The sequence below is a fragment of the Vipera berus genome, assembly GCF_964194415.1.
Source record: "Vipera berus genome assembly, chromosome: W".
In the NCBI taxonomy this organism is placed as follows: Eukaryota; Metazoa; Chordata; class Lepidosauria; order Squamata; family Viperidae; genus Vipera; species Vipera berus.
Window position 1 is genome coordinate 71,796,359 of NC_138210.1, and position 27,453 is coordinate 71,823,811.

General features: G+C 49.5%; 2 protein-coding genes across 3 annotated transcripts; both read left to right on the forward strand.

The window, feature by feature from the left end:
- Window positions 1-668: 668 nt before the first annotated feature.
- Window positions 669-7,843, forward strand: LOC308676785 (mitochondrial inner membrane protein OXA1L-like). 2 transcript variants are annotated; one of them, XM_081342809.1, is made up of 10 exons: window positions 669-765; window positions 2,298-2,429; window positions 2,541-2,733; window positions 3,538-3,681; window positions 3,963-4,048; window positions 4,128-4,292; window positions 4,647-4,751; window positions 6,895-7,057; window positions 7,152-7,232; window positions 7,606-7,843. In XM_081342809.1, exons 1-10 carry the CDS (start codon window positions 706-708, stop codon window positions 7,683-7,685), a joined length of 1,209 nt encoding a protein of 402 aa, XP_081198935.1. In that variant the 5' UTR covers window positions 669-705; the 3' UTR covers window positions 7,686-7,843. The 2 variants fall into 2 exon arrangements, with proteins under 2 accessions (XP_081198935.1, XP_081198934.1); XM_081342808.1 differs by lacking the exon at window positions 669-765 and adding an exon at window positions 1,939-2,186.
- A 2,032-nt stretch (window positions 7,844-9,875) lies between these two features.
- Window positions 9,876-27,391, forward strand: LOC308676676 (mitochondrial inner membrane protein OXA1L-like). The gene is made up of 10 exons (XM_081342662.1): window positions 9,876-9,981; window positions 15,465-15,614; window positions 15,821-16,010; window positions 18,008-18,151; window positions 18,405-18,490; window positions 18,589-18,753; window positions 20,137-20,241; window positions 24,226-24,388; window positions 24,493-24,573; window positions 26,992-27,391. The coding sequence occupies exons 1-10, from the start codon at window positions 9,922-9,924 to the stop codon at window positions 27,099-27,101; spliced, it is 1,254 nt and encodes a 417-aa protein (XP_081198788.1). The 5' UTR covers window positions 9,876-9,921; the 3' UTR covers window positions 27,102-27,391.
- The last annotated feature ends 62 nt before the right edge of the window (window positions 27,392-27,453 follow it).

Sequence of the window (27,453 nt, forward strand, 5' to 3'; positions counted from 1 at the left end):
TAGACTGAGGAATTCTGGGAGTTGAAGTCTCCAAGACTCGAAGTCGCCAAGGTTGAAACGTATACATATATCTGTATCTATATTTATATCTATCTATATATCTATATCTATCTATATATCTATATATCTATATCTATATCTATCTATCTATCTATCTATAGATATAGATAGATAGATGTAGATATATAGATATAGATATATAGATATATATATATGTATGTATATATATATGCGTGTGTGTGTATATATATATGTATGTATGTATAGCTAGCCTGGGAGGGATGCCCTAAGCTATCATGGCAGCATCATTGCCCGTGAGAAATATGGCCGCGCTTCCTCTTCCGTCTAACCTCGACGGCAATCAACATGGCTTCGCTACGCCGAAAGGAAGGCTCGAAAGTGCCCGTGACAAACATGGCTACACTGGAGAAGTCTATCCTTCTCGACTCTCCGAGTCTTTTATTTTATTTCTTTTTTCCGCCAATCAACTCCGGGCCCCTAAAGAGGAACTCCTCGGGAGGTTAGGCGCCCTTCGCCTTAGAGGTCGCACGGGGGCGGGGGGGGAGAGAGCGAGACGCAAAGCCGCGTGCCCGTAACCAAGAGGGCCGCGGCGGCCTCAGAAGAGCGTCCACACGGCCCTTCCGGCCCACGCTCCGGTCACGTGACAAGGCAGCCGGGTCCTCCGCGGCGGTCAAGCCGGAGACCATGGCGGCTTTCGCGGCGCTGCGGCGAGCGTGGATCGCGGCGGGGAGGCTTCACCCTCAGGTGGGTATGCCCAGGAGGGGGCTCTGACGTCACACGCCCGTCGCCTGGTGGGAGATGTAGTCCGTCGGGCCCGCCTCAGGCCCGGCGCTGCTCGTCCTTGCAGGGGAGCCTGACCCAGGGGCGGATTCACCGTCGGGGATCGGATGGGGAGTCCCTACGACAGGGGCCTTCAAACTTGGCCCTTTGATGACTTGTGGACTTCAACTCCCAGAATTCCTCAGCCAGGGTGCCTGGCTGAGGAGTTTTAGCAGTTGAAGTTCAAGCAGGGGGTCTTCAAAGTTGGCCCTTTGATGACTTGTGGACTTCAATTCCCAGAATTCCTCAGCCAGAGTGAGGGAACTATGACCTTTTGATGACTTGTGGACTTCAGCTCCCAGAATTCCTGAGGCAGACACGCTGGCTGAGGAATTCTGGGAGTTGAAGTCCACAAGTCATCAAAGGGTCAAGTTTGAAGACCCCCTGCCCTAAGAGGAGCCTCCGCTTGGCCTCCTCCCCTCCAGATCCAGAACTTAGGCCCAAGCCTGGGGGGGGCTCATCTCAGCCGGTTCCCCCCCTGTTCATCGTGCCTCCTCGGCATGGCCTGCAAGGGGTCGCCCCCCCCCGAACGTTGCAAAAGCAGGAATGGCCCCCTTGAAGCCCCTCCCGAGTCTGGGGCTGTTTTGCAAGGAGGGGGTCCTGGGCTGGTGCTCCCTGAGCTGGGTTGCTTCCTGACAGGCGTCTCCTGACCAGACTGGGGGACATCATCAGTGCTAGAAGTATGTGGAGTTTGCAGAGAGGAGGAGGAGGAGGAGGAGGAAGAGAAGGACTCTGGGGTCCTGCGTGGTCCCTGAGCTGAGTTGCTTCCTGGCAGGCGTCTCCTGACCAGACTAGGTAACATCATCAGTGCTGGAAGCGTCTATGGAGATTCTCAGTCATCCAGGTGGTGGTTGTTCCAAAAGTGCTTTTTTTTTTTCAGGAGGCAACAGGACTTACTTGATTTTCTTTGAAGACGTTTCGCTTCTCATCCAGGGAGCTTCTTCAGCTCAAGCTTGCAGACAGCCGGCCATTTGCATTCTTCACTGTCTTCCAACAGTGAAGGCACACAGGGCAGAAAAACATCCCGCAGCCAAAAGGGCTCCACACCCACTTGCACCACTCAGGGCACCCTGAGGACACAGGTAAACCTCCGAAGGGCCCCAAAGGAGGCAGCTGAGCAGCTGACCGCAAAAGGGGTATCAATCCTTCCACTCCCTGCCGTCTAAGTCAGAGCTGAGGAAGCTTCTTGGAGGAGAAGCGAAATGTCTTCGGAGAAAAACAAGGAAGTCCACCTTTGGGACATCAGTGCTAAGGGAACGGCACTTGCAATGAAGAGGAGGTTCTGGGGTCCTGGCTGCTCGCTTGAGCTGGGTTGTTTCCTCGCAGACATTTCATTACCGGACTGGGTAACATCATCTGTGCTGCAAGGGAATGGCGTTTGCAGGGAGAAGGAGGAGGAGGACTGTGGCATTGCAATTCCCGGTGTATTCAGATGCTTTTTGCCCCTTCCTTTGTAGGTTCACAGGACCTCTGTTCCTCTGAGGTGGTCCCAGGCCAGAACTTTCATTCCTCGGTTGAAGAGTTTTCCTCTCGCTCCTTGGAGACCCATAATCCGGAGTCAGAGCACTGCAGCCGTGGCAGGCATCCAGGTGGGGCAACTGCTTGGACTGTTCGAAGGGATGTAAAAGGAAAACCCATCCGGGAGTGACGTTTGCATGTGGGGACCGCCCTTACCTTCATTTATACCTTTCCCCTGGCAGGTTGCTCAAGGTGTATCCACCCTACCTCTGGAGGAAGTCATCCCTTTAGAGGAACTTGGTCAAGTAGTTTTGCAAGAACCGACTTTGGCTGAACTGGGCCTGGAAAGCTACACCCCGGTGGGCTTTATCCTGAAGCTTTTGGAATCTCTCCACATGGACCTGGGGCTGCCTTGGTGGGGAGCCATTGTGGCAGGTAAAGGGGATTATGGGATACTTATAAGCAGATGGGAACAGAAAAACCTGCTTATACGGGTAGTCCTCGACTTACGACCACAGTGGAGGGCAACATTTCTCTGGTTAAGCGAGACGTTTGTTAAGTGAGCTCTGCCCCATTGTACGACCTTTCTTGCCACAGCTGCTAAGGAAGTCACTGCGGTTGTTAATTTGGTAACACGGTCGTTAAGTGAATCTGGCTTCCCCCTATTGACTTTGCTTGCCAGTAGGTCGCCACAGGCGATCACGTGACTCCGGGACGCTGCAACCGTCATAAATGTGAGTTGGTTGCCCAGCGTCTGAATGTTGATCGCGTGACCGTGCAATGTCATAAACGTGGAAAAAAGGTCATAAGTCACTTTTTTTCAATGATGCTGTAGCTTCAATTACTAAATGGAACTGTTGCAAGTCGAGGACTGCGTGTATGCCAGTGGACAAGGAATTGCGCATTGTGACTAGGAACAGAAGTCAAATCACAACTGGCTGGTAAGCCAGGCCAAAATTGGTGGACAGAATTGTATATTCTATATGTTTTTTTTCATTCTCACAGGTGTCCCAAATCAGCAGAGTGAAGTCTTGAGTTGTTGTTTTTTTTTAAAAAAAAACTTTAAAAAAATAATTTTATTTTTGGGAAATGACCTCCCACCTTGTGTTCCTGTGGCTCATCACAGCCTCGCATCCAGCTATGGGCTTTCTGCATCTCTAGGGTAAATTCTTGAGGGCCTGAACCTTGTGTAGTTGCCCTGCAAAGTAATGCAATTCTTCTCTCCTGCCCAATTTCCAGGGACGGTATGTATACGCTGTCTGGTTTTCCCACTCATTGTAAAGAGCCAGCGAGACGCAGTCGAATTAAACAACCACATACCCCAAATTACTGCATTAACTGCTAGAATCAGCGAAGCCAAGAAGACTGGCAACAGACAACAGTGTGAGTTTAAAATGGGATCAAACCTGCGTGGGGTTAAAACAAAGCTTGGGGATCGATCAAAGTCTGCAACAGCAGCCGTTGAGATCAGGCTTAAGGAGGGCAAAGTGGATGGAAAGGTGATCTTCCACTAATATTCCCGACCTCTAAAATGCAGTACTATGGTTGAGGGAGAAAGGAATTGTAGTCCACTATCTGGAGGACAGGAAGTGTTCATAAGCAACACTTGCAAGGCAGATTTAGTTGTATCTTAGCATCACATTTCCTGTCTCTTTTGCTCCCAGTTTCGCAGGCCGTCATGGATCTGGAACACTATCAGAAGACCCATAATGTTAACCCCCTGCGAGGATTAATCACGCCTTTGGTCCAGGTCAGCTTCTATGGCGTGCTTGGAACTTGTTATCGTGTGCAAGGCTTACCGGCTTGACCTCTTCTCTTCTCGGTCTCAGGCACCCATTTTCATCTCGTTCTTCTTTGCCCTACGCAAAATGGCGGAGTGTCCTGTGCCCAGCATGCAGACAGGGGGACTCTGGTGGTTCACGGACCTCACAGCCTCGGATCCTTACTACATACTTCCCGTGATGGTGTCCGTCACCATGTGGATCGTTACAGAGGTACGATTTGGGCAATTTGAAAGTGAAGTCTGGTTAGCCACAGATTTTTGCTATTACTTAGCGCTCCCCCAAATCTCTTCCTCCACCTGTCAGGATTTTAAAAGACGTTGGTAGGTATGAGAGCACGCTTCTGGGGTGGACCATATAAAAATCTACCCAGATCTTGACTAAGGATTGAGTTGGCTCTCCATTTATCCGAAGCCTGGCTCTACCTGGATCTTGTAACCTTGTTTCCTGTCAGGCTGATTCTAAACCATCCTGGTGGTGTGAAATGAGGACTGGGGATAGGTACGTGAAGCAGGAAGAGTAGAAAATTGAGCAGTGGCCACTGGATAACACCTGTCTTTTCTTCAGACTGCAATGCAAGCGGGACCTCCAAACCCAAACCTGGACCTAATGAAAAAGGTTTTCCGAGTGATGCCTGTGCTCTTCCTTCCTTTCATAATTTCCTTTCCAACGGTAAGAGGGCATTTCGGCTGGGTTCTGCGGAAAACCCCACACAGATGTTTATTTATTGATCAAATTTATAGGCAGTCTTGTCTCACTGTCATTTGCAGATTGTAGTTGTGCAAGGCAAAGAGGTAGACATAACTTTCCTAAGTCTCATAGCTTCAAAGGTGGCACAGTTGGAAGCCTGCATGCTGTTCTGTCCCAGCCTACGTGACTCCTTGTGATGCTCACAAGGAGAAACCCCTCTTCCAAGAAACAGGCAGAAACCGCAACAAAAAAACCAACCCCTTTTATTCTCAGACCTGAATCAATGTCGAAGGCAAACAAAACAACAATCCACAGAAACTCAATCCTCAACATGAATGGTTGCCTTTGGCAACCAGCACTTTCCACACCTTCCCTTTTATAATTCAGCCAAGGCGTGGCTTCCTAACGCCTTCTCCTTTGCCTTTGGAGCCGCCCCATTGCATTCCTCTGTCCTACTCGCTTCTCTTGCCTGCGCATTCATGCGTCTGTGATTTGTCCCAGCTGTTCTTCATCACTGTCCAACTCAGGCTCCCAGCACAGCTGTTTCTCAGCCTGAGTGTGAGTAGAGGGGCCAGGCTCCTCGTCCGACTATAAGTCTTGGAGCTCCTCAGAGCCTTCCTCCGACTCTGATGTCACTCCAGGCCCCTCCTCTGATTCCTCAGACTCAGCTGCCGGATCCACTGGCTGGCGAGGAATCACAACACATACTTTCCACACTGAGTGACCTTTTTGTTCTACAAGTTATTTGTTCATTTATTTAATCATATTTGTATAGCCACTCGTCTCACACAGTGACTCTGGACAGCATGCGTAGTAATAATCTAGAGCGTATTAAAGCCATTAAAACAACGTATTTAATTAAATTAAGAAAAAAGTGGTGAAAAAAACATACAGGGTGTACTTTGGGCTAGTAGTTAAGGCTGCAGGCTGGACACCAGGAGACTTGAGTTCTAGTCCCGCCTTGAGCACGAAAGCCAACTAGGTGACTTTGGGCAAGTCACTCTTTCTCAGCCCAAGCGCTTCACAGGGTTGTCGTGGGGGGAAAATAGGAAGAGGATTAGGTATGTTTGCCACCTCAAGTTATTTACAAAAATAATAAAAGCAAGATATTTTTTTAAAAAAGTCATACAAGCATCTAACAGGCTCCATTCTACCAAGTGTTCCCCTACCAAGGGCTGGGATCTTATAGCAGAAAGGGCTTTTTTCCTAGCCCCAAATAAAACAGTCCCTGTCCCACAACGTGTCTCTCCTGCCAGGCCTGATAGGAATGGATATAACCAGGGAGAGGCAGTCGTTCAGATATCTCAATTCCATGCCACATAGGGCTTTAAAAGGAGAAAAACACCTTGAATTGGACCCAGAAGCAAACTGGCAACCAGGGCACCTCACGTAGCAGAGTGTAGCAAGTGCAGATCTTGGAGCAGGCATTATTACTGCAGCAGCACCAACTGAAACCTCTGGATATTTTTTCCAAGGGTAGCCCCGCATAGAGTGCATTACAGTAGTCCATTCAGAAGGCGAATACGGCAGGAATGACAGAAAGTAGAGTCTCCTGACCCAAGAAAGGGCGCAGTTGGCACACTGCATGAAGCCGTGCAGAGGCCCTCCTGGCCACAGATCCCACCTACTCTTCAAGCAGGGGTCCTGACTCCAGAGGAACCCCCAAGCTGTGCACGAGGTTTGCTTGGGGCAGGGCAACCCCATCCAACACAAAGATGGTAAATCCCCACATACAGAAGGCCTTAAAACCTAAAAGCCACTCAATTCAGCTAAAGCCTCTTCTTCCCCCACAACTTTCAGGCACTAAGGAAGGACTTCAGCAGCATCATGTAGCTCATCAGGGGCAGAGATGTAGAGCAGGTTATTATCAACTAAGCGTCTAGTCCATATAAGGTAGGACTGCATCCACTCTGTCATTTCTGGTTTTCAGTGGTGCAGGGAGAGATCACCTAATAATTTCAATAAAGAATATACCTAGCTCAGTGTTGGATTCCTGGTGTGAGCTTAGTTTTCCTGCAGACATTTCTATACCAGGCTAGATAACAACATCAGTGCAGGAAGGAGCGAAGCAAACCTAGAACCCAGCAGATCATCTGATGTTCCGTGCTCTCTTTCTCCCATGCAGGCCGTCTTTACCTACTGGCTGACATCCAACTTATTCTCTATTATGCAAATATTACTGTTTCGTTTACCTGCCACTCGTACTTTTTTTCACATTCCTGAGAGGGTGACACACAATCCTACGAGCTTAACCCCGCAGGAAGATTTTCTGAAGAGCATCAAGGAAGGTGAGTTGAGAGATAATAGCTGAAGGCAGGAATGGGTTGACCAGATTCACATGGTCATGCAAGCTTGGCTGCCTCCTGCTCTAATCTCTCCTAGGATGGCAGAATATCCAGATGGCTCATCAGCTAGACGAAAGACAGAGGTACCTCAAAAAACAACTGGATTCGACACACAAAGGTAAGCCTCTTTCACTGTTACTTGCTGCCATCCATGATCACAAATGCTTGTATTTTGCATTTCAGAAAGGGGAGGTCTGATCCTCCAGACGTTGCTGAACTACAACGTCATCATAGGTCCTGGTATAGGATGCTGGGAATTGTAGTTCAGCAGCATCCAGAGAAAGTCTACCTACAGCCTTTTAAAACATCTGGTTTGTAAATGTGAGATTCAGGCTGCTAAGCCTAATAGATTTTTGACAAGATCCAAACGATCTTTTTTTTCAGCTTGATTGCAGAAGTTGCTTGGAGTGGGGGGGAGAGATATACAAGGTGGTTTTTACTTTGAAAAAAATACACAGAAGCTATATTGTTGTGCTCTCTTTCATTCACAGGGTCACTCCACCAAACCTTTTCCCATAAAACCTCACAGCATCCAAGCAAACCATCACCACAAAAGAGAGATTTAGGATGAATGCTACCAAACTGTGTTCAAGGCAAAAATGTTTTCCCACCTCCCTCATCCTTTTGCTTTAGTTTAAACTATTAATTTTGTTTTCCATTTGCTCTGAGAGCATGTGTGTAAATGTGTCTGTAAATTTATTACATAAAATTATGCTTTGAATTAACAAATCTTTCCAAATTAAATATTTTGCAAAAAAAAAAAGAAAAGGTCGGTATATCAGGAGCATGAGGTCAGAAAAAACATGTAATGTATGCAACTCACCCTCAAAAGGATGTTCACATAATTATATCAAGTTGATGTTGTCCACCCTGATGGTTGGTCTGCAATAACAAGAAATCCCACATTGGGCATTATTAGTGGATTGTAAGGCTATTGGTTTATTCCATAAATGCATATGGCAGCCCATTTGAGCAAAGCACGAAACAAAAATTACAGATAAAAACAGTTCAACAAATAACAAAGATGGCACATAACAGTAATCCATTTCTCAAGTAATGCAATAAATACAGAAACCGGGCTCCAATGACTATTCTGTCCTTATGTCTAATGAAAGAGCCAGGTTTTAAAGGCGTTACCAAAAGCCAACAAAGAAAAGGCATCTTGGTGACTGGGTAGGCTGATTCAAAGGACGGAGAAGACACATTTTGTATTCTCTAAATGACATTGTCTCGCACAAAGATTCTAGAGCATATCCACCCTACCAGACATCCAACGGAAGGTGTCTCTCGGATTTCCGGGCCCCATATTATGAAGGGATTTAAAGGTGATAACCAGAATATTTAACTGCATCCAGAAATCTAATGGAAGCCAATGTAGTTCACATAGTGGCGGTAAAGGTAAAGGTTCCCCCGCACATGCGTGCTAGTCGTTTCCGACTCTAGGGGCCGGTGCTCATCTCCGTTTCAAAGCCGAAGAGCCAGCGCTTGTCCGAGGACGTCTCCGTGGTCATGTGGCCGGCATGACTAGATGCCAGAGGTGCACGGAACGCTGTTACCTTCCCACCGGAGTGGTCCCTATTATTCTACTTGCATTTTTACGTGCTTTCGAACTGCTAGGTTGGCAGAAGCTGGGACGAGTAACAGGCGCTCACTCTGCTACGCGGCACTCGGGATTTGACCCGCCAAACTGCCGACCTTCTGATTGACAAGCTGAGTCCTAACCCACTGAGCCGCTGCATCCCGTTATGCGGGCATAAATATGGTCTCCAAACTACACACTGCCACCTTCTGGAGCAGCTGCAATTTCCAAATGTTTTCAAGGGCAGCCCCATATAGAAATACATTGCAGAAGCCCAACCAGGAAATCACTTAAGGCACGAATGCACAGATTGTCCAGAATCAGGAACAACACAATTGGCACATGAGGTAGATACAAAGGCATTTCTTGCTGGGAGGATCTCCAGTTTGTGCATTAACTTGATTTGGGGAAATGGTACCCTATCAAGAAGTCGGCCTCCGTATCTAGGGTAGTGAGAAGTATTAAATGCCAGTCACTGCATTGCTGGCGGCAACCTGTTCGCCTAACCAGCTGAGTCAAAAAGGCAAGAATTTTCCTCAGCAAACTACGTCAGGCCCTTCAGAGACCAAAACGCCCCCATAATGAACCGCCTCAGGCGACAAGCCCGCCAAAATGCTCGCTCTGCCTTGTTGCTACGCAAGCGAGTCGTTCTGATTGGTGGAGGCTTGCCAGCCAATCGGAAGGAGGAGTGGGTGGCAAGCCAATCAGAACGAGGACGCTCCAACCGGCGCAGGAGACGCGTTGTCTTCCAAGTTGCCAAAGCGGAAAAATATTAAGCTGGGAAGACTTGCCCGAACCTATCATGGAAGCATCCGTGCCCGCGAGAAAGATGGTCGCGCTTACGCTTCCGTATCGCCTCGACAGGCACCAGGAAGCCCAAAGGAAATATCCGAAGTGCCCGTGACAAATATGGCCACGATGGATAATATCTTAACCTTTACCCTTTTTGCCCGGCGGCGTTTCACTCTCAAAGTCGTTATTTTATTTGGGGGGTTTATATTCCGCCCATCAACGCCGGCCCCCCTCGCGAGAAAAGTCGCCCTTCGCCTTAGAGGTCGCACGGGGGGGGGGGGGGAGAGAGAGAGAGAGAGAGAGACACGCAAAGCCGCGTGCCCTTAACCAAGAGGGCCGCGGCGGCCTCGGAAGAGCGTCCACACGGCTTTTCCGGCCCACGCTCCGGTCACGTGACAAGGCAGCCGGGTCCTCCGCGGCGGTCAAGCCGGAGACCATGGCGGCTTTCGCGGCGCTGCGGCGAGCGTGGATCGCGGCGGGGGGGCTTCACCCTCAGGTGGGTATGCCCGGGGGGGGGGAAGGGGCGCTGTGACGTCACGCGCCCGTCGCGCGGTGGGAGATTGTAGTCCGTCGGGCCCGCCTCAGGCCTGGCGCTGCTTGTCCTTGCAGGGGAGCCTGACCCAGCGGCGGGTTAACCGTCGGGGAGCGGATGGGGAGTCCCTTCAAACTTGGCCCTTTGATGACTTGTGGACTTCAACTCCCAGAATTCCTCAGCCAGGGATGCTGGCTGAGGAATTCTGGGAGTTGAAGTCCTTAGATCAGGGGCCTTCAAACTTGGCCCTTTGATGACTTGTGGACTTCAACTTCCAGAATTCCTCAGCCAGGGATGCTGGCTGAGGAATTCTGGGAGTTGAAATCCACAAGAAGGGGTCTTCAAACTTGGCCCTTTTATGACTTGTGGACTTCAACTCCCAGGATTCCTCAGCCAGGCATGCTGGCTGAGGAATTCTGGGAGTTGAAGTCCACAAGCAGGGGCCTTCAAACTTGGCCCTTTGATGACTTGTGGACTTCAACTCCCAGGATTCCTCAGCCAGGCATGCTGGCTGAGGAATTCTGGGAGTTGAAGTCCACAAGCAGGGGCCTTCAAACTTGGCCCTTTGATGACTTGTGGACTTCAACTCCCAGGATTCCTCAGCCAGGCATGCTGGCTGAGGAATTCTGGGAGTTGAAGTCCAGAAATTATAAAAGGGCCAAGTTTGAAGACCCCCTGCTTGTGGGCTCCAACTCCCAGAATTCCTCAGCCAGGCGTGCCAGGAATTCTGGGAGTTGAAGTCCACAAGTCATCAAAGGGCCAGGTTTGAAGACTCACCCACCCCCCACCCTAGGAGAAGCCTCCGCTTGGCCTCCTCCTCCCCTCTGGATCCTGAACTTAGGCCGAAACCGGGGGGGGGGGGCGGGGGGGGTCATGTCAGCCGGTTTCTCCTCCCCCCCCCCCCCGTTCATGGTGCCTCCTCGGCATCACCTACAAGGGGTTCCCCTCCCAGCCCCCTGAAAGTTGCAAAAGCAGGAATGGCCCCCTTGAAGCCCCTCCCGAGTCTGGGGCTGTTTTGCAAGGAGGGGGTCCTGGGCTGGTGCTCCCTGAGCTGGGTTGCTTCCTGACAGGCGTCTCATGACCAGACTGGGGGACATCATCAGTGCTAGAAGTATGTGGAGTTTGCAGAGAGGAGGAGGAGGAGGAGGAGGAAGAGAAGGACTCTGGGGTCCTGGGTGGTCCCTGAGCTGAGTTGCTTCCTGGCAGGCATCTCCTGACCAGACTGGGGAACAGTACAGAATAGAAAATAAGAGTATCTTTATTGTCATTGTGTGACTCACAAGGAAATTAAGTGCCGTCCACTCTACACCCATGTCAAAACCACAAATTAGAAGATACATTGTATGCACGCATCTTTCATTAGATAGACAGACAGACAGACAGATGATATACAGATAACAGATAAATGATAGTTGTCGGTTGGATGGATAAATGGACAGATGGACACACATAGACAGAAGGCAGATAGATACAGTAGGTAGGTAGGTAGACAGACAGACAGACAGATAGATAGATAGGAATGGATGGATAGATAGATAGATAGATAGATAGATAGATAGATAGATAGATAGATAGATAGATAGATAGATAACCTTTATTGTCATTTTTACTGTGGGCGCAATGGCACACATTAAAAATGAAATTTTTTTGTTGTTGTTAGCTGCGAAGTCGTGTCCAACCCATCGCGACCCCATGGACAACATTCCTCCAGGCCTTCCTGTCCTCTACCATCTTCTGGAGTCCATTTAAGCTCACGCCTCCTGCTTCAGTGACTCCATCCAGCCACCTCCTTCTCTGTCCTAAAAATGAAATTTAGTGAATGAAATTCTATGCACCATTGCGCTGCCCCCTAATATTGCACTTCAGCATTGCACTACATACAGTAGTATTTAATATGGTTGCAGCTCTGGGATTAAAAACCATTTTTTCAGCCTGTTTGTCTTTGTTTTTATTATCCTGTCCCGTCTGCCAGACAATGTCTGGGATAAGATGAGTCTTTAAGAATCTTTTGAGCTTTCCTAAGACAACGGGAACTGTACAGTTCGTCCTGGGGACGGGGGGAGGGGGGGCGGAGGAGGAAGAGGACAGCCAATAATCCTCTGGGTGATGGTAATGACCCTCTGGAGTGCTTTCCTATCTGCTACTCTGCAGCAAGCAAACCACACACAAATGCAATAGGTTCGAATGCTCTCTGTGGAGCAACGGTAGAAGGTCACCAGCAGTCACCATCGTCGGTGCTAAAGCGTGTGGAGTTTGCAGAGAGGAGGAAGAGGAGGAGTGTGATGTCCTTTGGGCTCTCTGAATTTGGCTGGGGTTTTTTGTGGGTTGTGTTTTTTTTGCGACGTCTCATGACCCAACTAGGTAACATAATCAATGCTAGAAATATTGTGGAGTTTGCAGAGATGAGGAGGAGAAGGGCTGTAGGGTCGTTGGAGTTCCCTTGAGCTGGATTGTTTTCGTACAAACATTTCATGACCCAACTCAGTAATATCAATCAGTCAGGAGATCTTCTAGTCCAACCTCCTCTTCAAGCAAGGAGAGCTGATATCGTTTCTACCAAGTGCCGGTGGTAACTTTGGTCGCTAAACGAACCGTTGTAAATCGAGGACTACCCGTACAGCAAGGTACCTTTTGAAGCCGCGCTCCGTAAAATTTGCCGCGTACAAAAGGTGAAGAGGTTTGCTGCAGATTAAGAAAAATCTGTCTTGTACTTCGGTGCCATAGCTGGGCAGTGAAACAGAAGTAGAAAAAGGAACTCTTTTAAGTTGGAAGGGACCTTGGAGGTCATCCAGTCCAACCCTCTGCCCACGCAGGAGACCCTGTAGCATTCCAGAAAAAACTGGATGTCCGGTTTCTTCTTAAAGACCTCCAGTGTTGGAGCACCCACAACGTCCGGTGGCAAGCTGTTCCACTGGTTAATTGTCCTCACCGTCAGAATTTTTTTTTTTCCTTAATTCCAAGTTGCTTTTCTCCTTGATTAGTTTCCACCCATTGCTTCTTCTCTTCCCTTCTGCCGTTTTGGGAAATAAGTTGATCCCCTCCTCCTTGTGGCAGCCCCTCAAATATTGGAAGACTGCTATCCTGCCTTTCTGTCCCCCCTTCCTCCCCCCCCCAGTCTTTCTTTTCTCTCGACGGCAACCGTTCGTCATATTATTTTGCCTCCAGGCCTTTAATCCCCTTAGTTGCTCTTCTTTGTAGGGACTGAGGTTTGTGGATTGAGGGAAGAAGGGGGGTTTGTGGGGTTCTTCTGAGTTTGGTTGCTTTCTTGCAGACGTTTCATGACCCAGCTAGGTAACGTCATCAATCTGGAGTTGGGTTTGTGGAGTGGAGGAGGAAGAAGAACAGGAAGAGGAGGGCTGTGGGGTCCTTGGTGCGCTCCGAGCTGGCTTGTTTTCTTGCAGAGGTTTCATTACTCAAGCTATTTAGCGGCATCTTCACGGTTGCTAAGTGAGTCACTGCAGTTGGTTCGTTAGTAAAATGGCTGCTAAGCGAATCTCTGCTCGCCCCTTGTCTTTCCTCGTCGGAAAAGGTCGGATCCCAGGACCCCGGGACACTGCAACTGTCGTAAGTCCATGCCAGTTGCCGAGCCTCCGAATTTTAATCGCGTGACCCTGGGGACGTTGCACAGGCCGTGCGAAAAAAAAACGGCCAGACGTCCCTTTCTTCGGCGCCTTTGCAAACCTGAGCAGTTGCGACAATAACGGCTGTAACTCGAGGACTACCTGCGTAAGCGATGCCGTTGGGTGACGTCTTGCTTTACAACCGCATCGCTTAGTGATACTTGTCCGGCATTGCTGTCGTAACCCGAGGACAAATTTGTATAAGCCTGTTCTTTTTCACAAACGTCGCTAGTGGCACACTGGTTAGCGTGCAGTATTGCAGGCTAAACTCGCTGCCCACAGCCAGGAGTTCGATCCTGACTGGCTCAAGGTGGACTCAGCTTTCCATCCTTCCGAGGTGGATAAAATGAGGACCCAGATATTTTTTTGGGGGGAGGGGGGGCAAACAGGCTGACTGTGAACCGCTTAGAGAGGGCTGTAAAGCCCTGTGCAGCGGTATGTAAGTCTAAATGCTATTGCTACTGCCATTCTCTACATGGGGCTACCCTTGAAGACCACTCGGAGGCTCCAACTGGTACAGAATGCAGCCGCGAGAGTTGTGTTGGGAGTTTCCCGACACTCCCATGTCACACCTTTGCTCCGCGAGCTGCATTGGCTTCCAGTTGTCTTCCGGGTGAGGTTCAAGGTGTTAGGAATGACCTACAAAGCCCTACATGGCATGGGTCCGGAATACCTTGGGGAGCACCTGCGGCCGGCGTCAACTTCCCTCCGCCCAGTACGCTCCCACAGAGAGGGCCTCCTCAGGGTGCCACCGGTCAAAGAATGCCGACTGGTGGCCCCCAGGGGGAGAGCGTTCTCTGTGGGCGCACCGGATTTATGGAACCATCTTCCGGTCGAGCTCCGGATGGCGCCTGATCTCCGCTCCTTCCGGCGCGATCTTAAAACCCACCTTTATGAACAAGCCGGCCTGACCTGATGGGATGGGGTTGGGTTTTATAAATTGGTCTTAACTTTTAATCTGTACTAATTTATTACGGGCATCGCTGTTTAATTACTTTTTAATAATTTTTAATTTTTGTATCTTGTTTTTATTATGTATTGCCCTGTTCACCGCCCTGAGTCCTTCGGGAGAAAGGTGGTATACAAAATAAATAAATAAATAAATAAATAAATAAATAAATAAATAAATTCCTTCCCTCCCTCTCTCCTTCCTTCCTTCCTGTTTCCTTCCTGCTTTTCATTTTCTTCCTGCTTTTTTGTTTCCTTCCTCTTTTCATTTCCTTCCTGCTTTTTTCCTTCCTGCCTTTTCATTTCCTTCCTTCCTTCCTTCCTTCCTTCCTTCCTTCCTTCCTTCCTTCCTTCCTTCCTTCCTTCCTTCCTTCCTAGTGATTAGAATGCACTATTGCAGGCCAACTCACTGCTCACTGCCAGGAGTTCGATTCTGACCGGCTCAAGGTGGACTCGGCCGTCCATCCTTCCGAGGTGGATAAAACAAGGACTCAGATTGTTGGGAGCAATAGGCTGACTCTGTGAACCGCTCAGACAGAGCTGTAAAACACTGCGAAGCGGTATATAAGTCTAACTCCTATTGCAACTGCCCTTCCGTCCTCCCTTTTTGTGTCCCTTTGTTTCCTTCCTTCTTTCCCAGTGGTTAGAACCCAGTACTGCAGGCTGACGCTGCTGACCGCCCCCCCCCCAGTTCGATCCCGACCTGCTTGAGGTGGACTCAGCCTTCCAACCTTCCGAGGTGGATAAAATGAGAACCCGGATTGTTCTTGTGGTTTTTTGTTTGTTTGGGGGGGGGGCAAGATGCTGACTCTTCAAACCGCTCAGAGAGTGTTGCGAAGCGGCATATAAGTCTCGAGTGCTGTGGCTCTTCCTTTCCAGGTTCACGGGACACCCACCCCTCTGAGATGGTGCCAGGTCAAAAGCCGGTTAGCTTCTCCGCAGCATTCTCCGAATTGCGCCGTCGTGCTTTTCAGGCCCGCAATCCGACACCAGAGCACCGCAGGGGCAGCGGCGGCGGCAGGCACGCAGGTAAGGAGAACACGCCTGCGAGCTTGGAAAGCAACGCCAGGTCAAGGGAGACGTACGACTCGGGGGGGGGGGGATATCCCACACCACCTATAAACCGCCCTGAGTCCTTCGGGAAAGGGCGGTATATAAATCTAATAATAAATAAATAATAAATAATCAGGGCGTGTTCCTCTTTCTTGGCCCCCACCCCCCCGTCTCTCTTTCAGGTTGCTCAAGCTGCAGCAACTGCGCCGGTAGAGACCGTCGTTCCTTTAGAGGAACTTAGCCAAGTTGCGGGAGACTCGACTTTGGCCGAACTGGGTCTGGGAGGCTTCAGCCCAGTGGGTCTAATCATGAAGATTTTGGAGTCTCTTCACCTGGACGTGGGGCTGCCTTGGTGGGGAGCCATCGTCGGAGGTAAAGAGGACTGCTGGGGTTGTTAAGCAGATTGGAACAGGCAGGCATTTTTACCTCCTAGATAGGGAAATAATAATAATAATAATTAATAATAATAATAATATAATAATAATAATAATAATAATAATAATAATAATAATAATAATAATAAAGGTTCGCCCACTGGAGAATCCCGTTAAAAAGATATCCTTGGAAGTTTATGCGGGGGGGCGGGGGAATCCTTCTCTCTTATTTATTTATCTAGCATAAGGCACTTTCAACACACCGTGCAGTCACGGGTAGACCACGCTAACAACACATCACCTAACGCACGAGCACAAATATAAGTTTAAATAAAGGGTCACGTACTTGAATGTTTACACAGGAATATTTCAAGTAAAATATTTCTTTTACCGGTCTACTATAGAGAGCGTCCTCTCGTATGGTATTGTGGTTTGGTATGCTGGTCTGACAGCCGCGGATAGGAAAGTATTACAGAGGGTAGTGAGCACAGCAACAAGACTTTGAGGGCTGTTCCCTGACACCACTGGATGACCTCGCCAGGGCTCGTTGCCTTGGAAGAGTGAGGAAGATTCTCAGGGATGACTCACACCCTGGACGGTATCTCTTTACTCTCCTACCACCAGATATAGGAATATAGCCAGCCGTACCAACAGGCTGAAAAATAGCTTTTATCCGTGGGCTGTTAGGCTTTTAAATGGGACATAATCTTATGCAGAATTGACTTGGGAGGCCGGTGTGTGGTGTAGTTGGTTCACATAGTGTGGTGGGATGGAGGGTTTGTTGTCACTGTGTGTTGGGGGGAGAGAGCACGGGGGGGGGGAGGCTCAGCTAATCTCAATGTACACATGTTGTACTTTGACAATAAAAGGTTTATTATTTAGACGTCGACATAAAATGGTCCACCCCGGGAGCTTTTTAAGAAGAGATTGGACAACCATTTGTCTGAAATGGTGTAGGGCAGGGGTCCTCAAACTTGGCCCTTTTATGACTTGTGGACTTCAACTCCCAGAATTCCTCAGCCAGGCGTGCCTGGCTGAGGAGTTCTGGGAGTTGAAGTCCACAAGTCATAAAAGGGCCAAGTTTAAAGAGCCCTGGTGTAGGGTTTCCTGCTTGAGAAGGGGGTTGGACTAGAAGACCTCCAAGGTCCCTTCCAACTCTTGTTATTCTGTTATCATCAAATCCATATATATGTAAAATAAGAGGTCAGCACAATGCACAAGATAAAGTATTAAATTAAGGTAAAATTCTTCATCCTGCAGGATCCTGACCAGGGAGGATTAAGATAGTATGTTTGCTTTTATTGAATCCAACTTAATGGAATAAAAAAAAAATCAGGGTTTCAGATTACTGTTGTTGAACCTAGATACCAGTTGACAGTGAGTTCTAGTCCTGCCTTAGGCATGAAAGCCAGCTGGGTGACTTTGGGCCAATCGCCAGGAGGTGGTGAATTCTAGTCCCGCCTTAGCTATGAAAGCCAGCTGGGTGAATTTGGGCCAATCACCATGAGGCGATAAATTCTAGTCCTGCTTTAGCTAGGTGACTTTGGGCCAATCATGAGGAGGTGGTAAGTTCTAATCCCGCCTTAGCTGTGAAAGCCAGCTGGGTGATTTTGGGCCAGTCACAAGGAGGTGGTGAGTTCTAGTCCTGCCTTAGGCATGAAAGCCAGCTGGGTGACTTTGGGCCAATCACCATGAGGCGATAAGTTCTAGTCCTGCCTTAGCTATGAAAGCCAACTAGGTGACTTTGGGCCAATCACGAGGAGGTGGTGAGTTCTAGTCCCGCCTTAGCTGTGAAAGCCAGCTGGGTGACTGGACCAGTCGCCAGGCGATGGTGAGTTCCAGTCCCCCTTACCCATGGAAACGGGCTGGGTGACCTAGTGCCACTCACTCTCAGCTCAAGTTACCTCACACGGATACTGTTGCATTGTGGGTAATTTTCAACCTGCTGGTCCTCCTGAAAATAATCAAAGTCTTCTCTCCGTCTCAAATTTTTAGGAACAGTCGTGGCCCGCTGTTTGGTCTTCCCCCTGATTGTGAAAAGCCAGCGACAGGCAGTCCTCCTCAATAACCATTATCCCCAAATGAGCGAGATAAATTCCAGAATCACCGACGCCAGGAAATCGGGGAATCGGAAAGAATGTACGTTTAGAGTGTGGTTAAAAACCCGAGGACCCAAGAGATGCTTGGATTGAATTGAGGATTTGATTAAATGGAGGGGGGAGGGAGGAAGGAAGGAAGGAAGAAGAAGAGAGAGAAAAGGAAGGAAGGAGGGAGAGGGAGGCTGAGCGAGAAGGAGGAGAGAGAGAGAGAGAGAAGGAAAGAAAGAAGTAAAATTAGCGATGTTTTTTTCAACATTGCTCATCCTGAAACTATTTCTCCTTTAATCTCCCAGTTGTGAGGGCTTACACGGAAATGAACCAATATCAGAAACAGCACAATCTTAATCCTAAAGCAGGATTCATCGCACCCTTGATCCAGGTCTGTTTCCACAAAATTCCACTTGACCCCTTAACATGTTTGGAATTTGTATTAGCTCTACAGCTTACCAGCCTGACCTGTTCTCTTCTCTGTCTCAGGCACCCATTTTTATCTCGTTCTTCTTTGCCCTACGCAAAATGGCGGAGTGTCCTGTGCCCAGCATGCAGACAGGGGGACTGTGGTGGTTTACAGACCTCACAACCCCGGATCCGTACTACGCTCTACCCCTGATAACAACTGTCACCATGTGGGCTGTTCTGGAGGTAGGACTTGGTTATGATACTGGGCCAGAAACCAGGATACTGGGAATTCTAGTTCCACCGTAAGCATGAAAACTGGCTGGGTGACTTTGGGCCAATTGCCAGGTGACGAGGAGTTCTAGTCCAGCCTTAAGCCTGCAAACTGACTCGGTGACTTTGGGCCAATCGCCAGGCAGCAGGGAGTTCTAGTCCCACCTTAGGCATGAAAACCAACTAGATGACTGGGTGATTTTGGTCCAATCACCAGGAAATGTGGGGGTTCTAATCTAGCCTTAAGCACGAAAAGTGACTCGGTGACTTTGCGCCAGGCAACAGGGAGTTCTAGTTTTGCCTTAGACACGAAAACTAGCTGGTAGCCAATTTCCGGACAACAAGGAGTTCTAGTCCCGCCTTAAGTATGAAAGCTGACTGGGTGACTTTGGGCCAAACACCAGGCAACAGGGAGTTCTAGTCCCGCCTTAGGCATGAAAACTGGGTGATTTTGGGCCAATCGCCAGTAGACGGGAGGCGGGTTGATTCTAGTCTAGCCTGAAGCACAAAAAATGACTGGACAATTTTGGGCCAAACACCAGGCAACAGGGAGTTCTAGTTCTGCCTTAGCCATGAAAACTGAGTTACTTTCAGCCAATTGCCAGGCAACAAGGCGTTCTAGTCCCGCCTTTAGCATGAAAACTGGGTGACTTTGGGCCAATTGCCAGGCAACAGGGAGTTCTAGTCCTGCCTTAGGCACGACTAGACTGGTTGGCTTTGATCCAGTCGCCAGAAGACGGGGACTTCCCGTCTTCCTTTAGGCATGAAAGTTGACTGACTAACTTGGGACCAATCAGCACGAGGCCACGGGTTCTAGTCCTGCCTTAGGCATGAAAGCCGGTTGGGGGACTTTGGGGCCATTCCCTTTCTCTCTCAGCCCACCCCACCTCACAGGGCTGTTGTTTGGGGAGAAAGAGGAGGAAGAAGCAGTTTTAGGCGTGTTCACGCCCTGATTTAGAAAAATAATAAAGGTGGAATAAAATCTTCTTTTTAAAAGTGAGTCGAAACTCCTTGATTTTAGTCACCACTTAAGAGTGGCCACAACGCTTGGATCTGAGATGGAAATTGTAATGGCCAGCCCCAAATTTCAGAATGATTCCCTTTAAGGGAAAATTCGGAGCTGGGGTGGTTGGGGGGGGGACAGATGTGAAAAGAGGAATTTGAAGAACAAGATGTCCAAAGCTGAGTGACTTTTGAAGACCTGTGGACTTCAGCTCCCAGAATTCCCCAGCCAGCACGTGCTGGCTGGGGAATTCTGGGAGCTGAAGTCCACAGGTCTTCAAAAGTCACCAAGACCCTGTTGTAGAAGGTCAAACACTACCCAGTAATGACAGCAGCCGTCTCTCTCCTCTGCAGTTTGGGGCAGAAACGGGAGTCTCCAATCCGAGTTACCACGTGATGAAAACAGTTTTCCGGGTGATGCCTCTGGTGTTGTTGCCGATTACGATCAACTTCCCAACGGTGAGCAAGGAAGAGCCTCTTCCTTCGTGGCGACATCGTACCAAAGGCCACCGATTGCTTGCAGGCACAACAAACAACTCAGCCTTGGGCTGATTTGAAACCTGCGCATTTTCTGGACATCGGTTTATTTGGGTTTGTCAGGGAGAAATGCTTGGATGACGTTCTAGGAACTAGGCAGAGGGGGGGGGAGTTTGCTGACATTAGGAGGAGGAGGAGGCTACAATCTTCTTGTCATGGTCAAACAGATTTTTCTTAGAGGAAAAATCATTCTGTGGGTCTGGTTCAATAGACAAACTCTATTGTCAAACACTCTTCTCTTCTTCTTATGGAAATTTCTGTTGAGTGGGACTCTTTGTACAGTGATCTAGTTGTACAACCTATTGAATTGTGCTTTTCAATCTATTGAATCTATTGAGAGAGATAGAATCGAGATCATGTGAAGTGTTACTACTGCTTTAGTACTTGGAATACTGCACCCAGTTTTGGTCGCCACAATATATTAAAAATGTTGAGATGCTGGAAGGAGTGCAGAGAAGGGGAACAAAGATGATTGGCGAGGGGCTGAAAAACATATGAAGAATGATTGCAGGAATTGGATATTTATTTATTTATTTATTTATTGATGGGATTTATATCCCGCCCTATCTCCTGAAGGACTCAGGGCGGCTCACAATAAAACATATAATAAGTGCATAAATCAAGATAAATGAAATTGAGAACATCAGTGCAATAAAAAATTAGAGAATTTAAAAATGAATTAAAAATACTAAATATAAATTAATTAAGATGCCTGTCAGTCTAGGTCAGCTTGGTGGAACAGGTGTGTTTTGAGGCCGCGGCGAAAGGATTGGAGGTTTTGGGCTATCCGAAGCTCAGGGGGGAGCTGATTCCATAGGGTTGGTGCTCCCACAGAGAAGGCCCTCCCCCTGGGGGTCGCCAGCCGACATTGCCTAGCTGACGGTACCCTGAGGAGGCCTTCTCTGTGTGAGCGTACTGGACGATGGGAATTTGTTCCCGGCAGCAGATGGTCCTGCAAGTATCCCGGACCTAAGCCATGTAGGGCTTTAAAGGTAAGTACCAGCACCTTAAATCTCACCCGGAGGGCAACTGGTAGCCAATGCAGCTCCCGCAGGAGGGGTGTAATATGGGAGTATCGGGAAGCTCCCATCACAACCCGCGCAGCTGCATTCTGCACCAGCTGAAGCCTCCGGGTGGTCTTCAAGGGCAGCCCCATGTAGAGAGCATTACAGTAATCAATACGGGAGGTAACGAGTGCGTGGGTGACTGTACGTAGGGCATCTCGGTCCAAAAAGGGGCGTAATTGGTATATAAGACGAATCTGGGCAAATGCCCCCCTAGCCACGGTTCCCATGTGATCTTCAAAACTGAGTCGTGAATCTAGGAGGACGCCCAGATTGCGTGCTTTATCAATGGGAGGTAACATCTCTCCTCCTATAGTCAGAGATGGAACCTCTTGGACTAAACGAGATGACGGTATGTACAGCCACTCAGTCTTGGCCGGGTTGAGTCGAAGCCTGTTTTCTCCCATCCAAATCTGTACCGCTTCCAGACAACGGGACATCACATCGAGGGCATCACTGGGTTGGTTCGGGGTGGAGATGAATAGCTGGGTATCATCAGCATATTGATGATATTTCACCCCGAAGCTACGGATGATCTCTCCCAGCGGCTTCATATAGATGTTGAACAGGAGGGGCGAGAGCACCGAACCCTGAGGCACTCCACAATTAAGAGGCCTAGGGCTTGACCTCTGCCCTCCTGCCAACACCGTCTGCGAACGGTCCGAGAGGTAGGAGGAGAACCAACGCAGAACGGTGCCTCCCACTCCCAGCCCCTCAAGACGACGCAGTAAGATACCATGGTCGATGGTATCAAAAGCCGCTGATAGATCTAATAGGACCAGGACAGAAGAATAACCTCTATCTCGGGCCCGCATTCACCAGCGCGACCAATGCCGTCTCCGTGCTGTGCCCCGGTCTGAAACCCGATTGGTACGGATCTAGATATTCAGCTTCCTCCAGGTTCAAAGGGAGCTGTCGTGCCACCACGCTCTCAACGACCTTCGCAAGGAAGCGAAGGTTGGAGACAGGACGGATGTCTAGTTTAGTGAAAAGAAGGACTAGGTGTGACATGATAGCATGTTCCAATACCTGAGTGGCTGCCACAAATAAGAGATTAAAGCAGCAGAAGGCAAGACAAGAAGCTCTGATTGGAAACTAACCAAGGAGAGAAGCAACCTAGAACTAAAGAGAAATTTCCTGACAGTAATATAATATAACTAATTAATATAATTATTACTATAATATGATATACAGTAACTATATAATAAAACTCTCCTTGGTTAGTAACCTACCAAGGAGAGAAGTACCTAGGACTAAGGAGAAATGTTCTAATGGTGAGACCAATCAACCCATGGAACAGCTTGCTTTCACAAGTTGTGGGTGCTCCATCACTGGAGGCTTTCAAAGAGAGACTGGACAACCATTTGTTTGCTTTCACAAGTTGTGGGTGCTCCATCACTGGGGGCTTTCAAAGAGAGACTGGACAACCATTTGTCTGAAATGGTATAGGGCAGGGGTAGGCAACCTTGGCTCTTTTATGACTCATGGACTTCAACTCCCAGAATTCCTGAGTCAGCTTAGCTGACTCAGGAATTCTGGGAGTTGAAGTCCATGAGTCATAAAAGAGCCAAGGTTGCCTACCCCTGGTATAGGGCCTCCTGCTTCAGCAGGCGGTTGGACTAGAAGACCTTCAAGATGTCTAGAAGAAGAAGAAGAAGAAGAAGAAGAAGAAGAAGAAGAAGAAGAAGAAGAAGAAGAAGAAGAAGAAGAAGAATTCTTTTTTTGCAGACGTCTCATGACCCAACTAGGGAACATCATCAGTGCTAGAAGTATGTAGAGTTTGCAGAGACGAGGAGGACTGTGGGTTCCTTGGTGCTCTCTGAGCTTGGTTGCTTTCTTGCAGACGTTTCATCACCAAACTGAGCAACATCAACAGTGCTAGATAACAAACTAGGCAACGTCATCAGGAACATTACTTTGTGGAGTGGAGAAGAAGAGGAGGAGGGGGAGGAGAAGAAGCACCGGGTGGGGGAGTCCTCTATGCTTTATTGTTTTCTTCCAGATGTCTCATAACCCAGCTGGGGAACCTCATCAGTGCTAGAAAAGAGTGGGATTTGTGGAGGAGAGGAGAAGAAGGGAGAAAGGGGGGAAGGTCGAAAAGAGGGAGAGGAAAGGAAGAGAGAGGGGGAGGACCGGGGGAATCCTCTGAGCTCGGTGGTTTCCCTGCAGACCGTTTCACGACCCAGCTAGCTAACATCGTCAGTTGTTTACGTTTGTTGCCCCGTTTGTGTGAGTTCGGACTTCCTTGACTGCGAATTTGTGCACGGTATCATACTGCACCTGAGCGCTGTTGTGAAACCCTTCGCTTCCTTTATCTCGGCTGGGCTACCAAAACGAGTCCCTCGTTCGCGAAGGTCTCCAACTGCGGAAAAACAGCTCGCTTTTTCGCCAGCGCCCTTGGAACTTTGAACGGTCGCTAAACGGACGGTTGTAAACCGAGGACTAACCTGGTTTTGACCTCTCTCTTTTTTTGGTGGGGGGGGGCTCAGTGGGTTAGGACGCTGAGCTTGTCGATCAGAAGATCGGCAGTTTGGTGGGTCGAATCCCGAGTGCCGCGTAGCAGAGTGAGCGCCTGTTAACTCGTCCCAGCTTCTGCCAACCTAGCAGTTCGAGAGCACGTAAAAATGCAAGTAGAAAAATAGGGACCACTCCGGTGGGAAGGTAACAGCGTTCCGTGCGCCTTTGGCGTCTAGTCATGCTGGCCACATGACCACAGAGACGTCCTCGGACAAGCGCTGGCTCTTCGGCTTTGAAACGGAGATGAGCACCGGCCCCTAGAGTCGGAAACGACTAGCACGCATGTGCAGGGGAACCTTTACCTTTACCTTTACCTTCCATGCAGGCCATCTTCACCTACTGGTTGACGTCCAACCTGTACTCGCTGGGACAAGTGTTACTGTTACGTTCGCCCACCGTCCGAGCCTTTCTCCACATGCCTACACCGGAGATTCACAAGCCTGCAGCGGGACAGGCCCCGAAAGGCTTAATTGACAGTTTCAAAACGGGTGAGTTGAGAAAAGGGGTTCGAAGGCTGGGAGGGGTTTATGTCCTTCATAAGGTCCAGCGTGCTGAGCGGCCTCGGCGTCCCTTCTCCTCTGCTCTCTCCTAGGATGGGAGAGCCTCCAGGCCAAAAAACGATTGCAGGAACGAGAGGACCGCATCAAAAATCACCTGACGATAGCAGCGTCGGGTAAGTCGCTCGGATGGGTAGCCCTCACTGTTAACGGCCGTTCATATAGCGACCACGCTAGGTTACGATGACACTGGAGAAAAGTGACTTGCAACCGGTGCTGACATGTACAGCCATCGCAGCATCTCTGTAGTTCAACCTGAGCAAAATTCGGGGCGTTTGGCCACCAGCTTGCACGGGTTAGTCCCCAAGTTACAACAGTTCGTTTACTGACCGTTCAGAGTTACAACGGCACTGAAAAACAGACTTAGGGCCATTTTTCCAGAGTTACAAACTTTGCAGCATTCTCCCTGATCACGTGATCGAAATTCAAATGCTTGGCAGTTGGTTCACATTTATGACGGTTGCGGTGTCCCTGTCACGACGTCCTCTGCCAGGAAACAAAAGCACTTCAAAAGGAACGGGTAACAAGGTTTATTTCCTCTCCAAAGCAAACCGCGGTAAAGTCAGCGTTGAGGCACCTAGCCTCAACGCTCTTTTATCATGTTACCACACCCTAACCCCACCCCTTCAAAGCAAACCGGCATCCGCCCGCCTCCCCATAAACACCCCACCCATCACCGTGCATAGCCACCACCCATCGTGTGCACTGCTGCAGCCCGTCAAAGCCCCTCCCAGGTGAGTTCTGTCCTTCCGCTCCCTCGCGCGCCCCAGTCCGTGCCGGTGTTGCGGGCGTTAAACTCCCCCCGAGTCCAGTAACAGAGGGTGGCGAAATAGGCACAGCCACACACCCCTCCACAGTCTGCTGGAGCGTGTCCAACTGCCCGCTTGGTTCAGCCCATTGCTGCCCGGGCGCCATCCGCAGTCCAGCGTCGGCCAGCTGCTCGGCGGGATTGCAGCGGCGCGCTCCGTGAAGTCCGGGAGAAGCCACGCCCCCTACATGGGCGTCCGGGGTCCGGGAAAGGTGCTGCCCGGGCGCGCCGATCAGCTGGGGAGCGGCTGGTTGCTCAGCGGGGCTGCGGCGGCATGCTGTGGCGGCAGACGAAGCCACGCCCATCGATCGATTGCCCGGGGCCCGACGATCCGGAGGGGTTGCGCCGATCAGCTGGGCGCTGGCCAGCTGATCAGCGGAGCCGCGGCGCGCTCCACGGTGCTCGGGCGAGGCCACGCCCATCTTCTCAGCGTCCAGCTGTTCGGCGGAGCCGCGGCACGCTCCGCAGCGTTTGGATGCGGCCACGCCCATTGCGGCAGGTTCCGGGGCCCGACGGTGGCAATGTCGAGGCCCGAGCGGGCGGCGGACCGGCGGGGCTTGACAGTCCCAAGGTCACGTGATCCCCTTTTGTGATGCCAGATTCACTTAACAACTGTGTTCCTGATTTGATAACTGCAGTGATTTCCCTTAACTGTGGCCAGAAAGGTCATAAAATGGGCCAAAAAAAACCCTTAACAGATGTCTCACTTAGCGACATACATTTTCGGCTGTTGTGTTTGTTAAGTCGAGGACTGCCCGTATTTAATGCTTCAAAGTCTGGGCAAGGAAGGCAGGTTGCTCGCCTTGGGGAGGAATGCTTATTTTTTCACGATTGAAGGCGAACGTAGCTGTCCCAGGATAATGTGGCAGGATCCAATCTGGGTCGGTCACCGGGAACAAAGGTTTTGTCTTCTGAGTTTTTGGACTTGTGCTGGGGCCCATCCTCAGGGAACTAGACTACATCAGATTGGATTTGGATTTGGATTTGGATTTGGATTTGGAATTGGAATTGGGAATAGAATGGAATGGAATGGAATGGAATGGAAAATAGAAATAGAATAGAATGGAATGGAATGGAATAGAATAAGAAATAGAATGGAATGGAATGAAATGGAATAAGAAATAGAATGGAATATAGAATAAGAATAGAATAGAATAGAATAGAATAGAATAGAATAGAATAGAATAGAATAGAATAGAATAGAGGAATATAATGGAGTAGAATAGAACAGAACAGAATAGGAATGGAGAATGGAATGGAGTGGAATGGAATGAAATAGAAATAGGATTTGGAAGGGACCTCAAAGGTCTTCTAGTCCAACCCCCTGCTCAGACAGGAAACGCAACGCCATTCCAGACAACTGGCTCTCCAGTCTCTTCTAAAAATCCTCCAGGGATGGAGCACCCACAACTTCTAGAGTCGTTCCACCGATTAATTGTTCCATCAGGAAATTCCTCCTTAGTTCTAGGTTGCTTCTCTCTTTGGTGGGTTTCCTTCCGTGGCTTCTTCTCCTGCCTTGAGGCGCTTTGGAGAATAGCTTGACCCCCCTCTCCTTTGGGGCAACTTCTCTCCAGCCTTCTCTCTCTGACCAGGGAGAAGTTGCCTCAAGAAGGGGGGGGGGCTTCAGCACAAGTCCCAAAGCTCAGACGAGAAAAAAAAAAAGCCTCTGGTCCTCGGCGACCAGCCCAGATTGCATCCTGCAATTCTCATTTTTCTTTGCTCGCAGGGCCGCTGCGTCAGACCTTTGCCGAGAACCCTTTGAAGGATCTGCAGCTCGAGTCTAGCAAGACCACGACGACGACGAAAAAGAGACCCTGGGAAGACACCTTAATCTGAAGGCAGCAGGACTGCATTTCCTCTCGAGTTCCGTATCCCCTCGTCTCATAGTTCAGAGGTCCCCGACCCCGGAGCCATAGACCGCTACCGGGCCGCCGCATGCCGGAAATCAGGCCGTGCAAAAAAGCGAAGCTCCATCCGTGGGATGCAGGCAGTACACAAAACAGTGCCATGCTCCGGTCCGTGAGGGAAAAAACTCCTCGGAAGAAGCGGTCCCCGGAGCCCCAAAGGTTGGGGGGCCACTGTCATTGTTCCATTCATCACTAATAAAGGATGCTCTCTTTGGTGTTGTTCCTGCCTGCTGTTGCCAGCTTAAGAGTCTGAAAGAAGTACAGGTAGTCCTCGACTTTAA

What these genes read in the sequence shown, in the direction of transcription:
- LOC308676676 (XM_081342662.1), top strand. Translation starts at nt 9,922, where the DNA reads ATGGCGGCTTTCGCGGCGCTGCGGCGAGCGTGGATCGCGGCGGGGGGG. An exon ending in CGGGGGGGCTTCACCCTCAG is followed by an intron (nt 9,982 to 15,464) that starts GTGGGTATGCCC and finishes CTTCCTTTCCAG; the next exon opens with GTTCACGGGACACCCACCCC. An exon ending in CGGCGGCGGCAGGCACGCAG is followed by an intron (nt 15,615 to 15,820) that starts GTAAGGAGAACA and finishes TCTCTCTTTCAG; the next exon opens with GTTGCTCAAGCTGCAGCAAC.
- LOC308676785 (XM_081342808.1), top strand. Translation starts at nt 2,043, where the DNA reads ATGTCTTCGGAGAAAAACAAGGAAGTCCACCTTTGGGACATCAGTGCT. An exon ending in TCTGAAGAGCATCAAGGAAG is followed by an intron (nt 7,058 to 7,151) that starts GTGAGTTGAGAG and finishes AATCTCTCCTAG; the next exon opens with GATGGCAGAATATCCAGATG. An exon ending in ACTGGATTCGACACACAAAG is followed by an intron (nt 7,233 to 7,605) that starts GTAAGCCTCTTT and finishes TTTCATTCACAG; the next exon opens with GGTCACTCCACCAAACCTTT.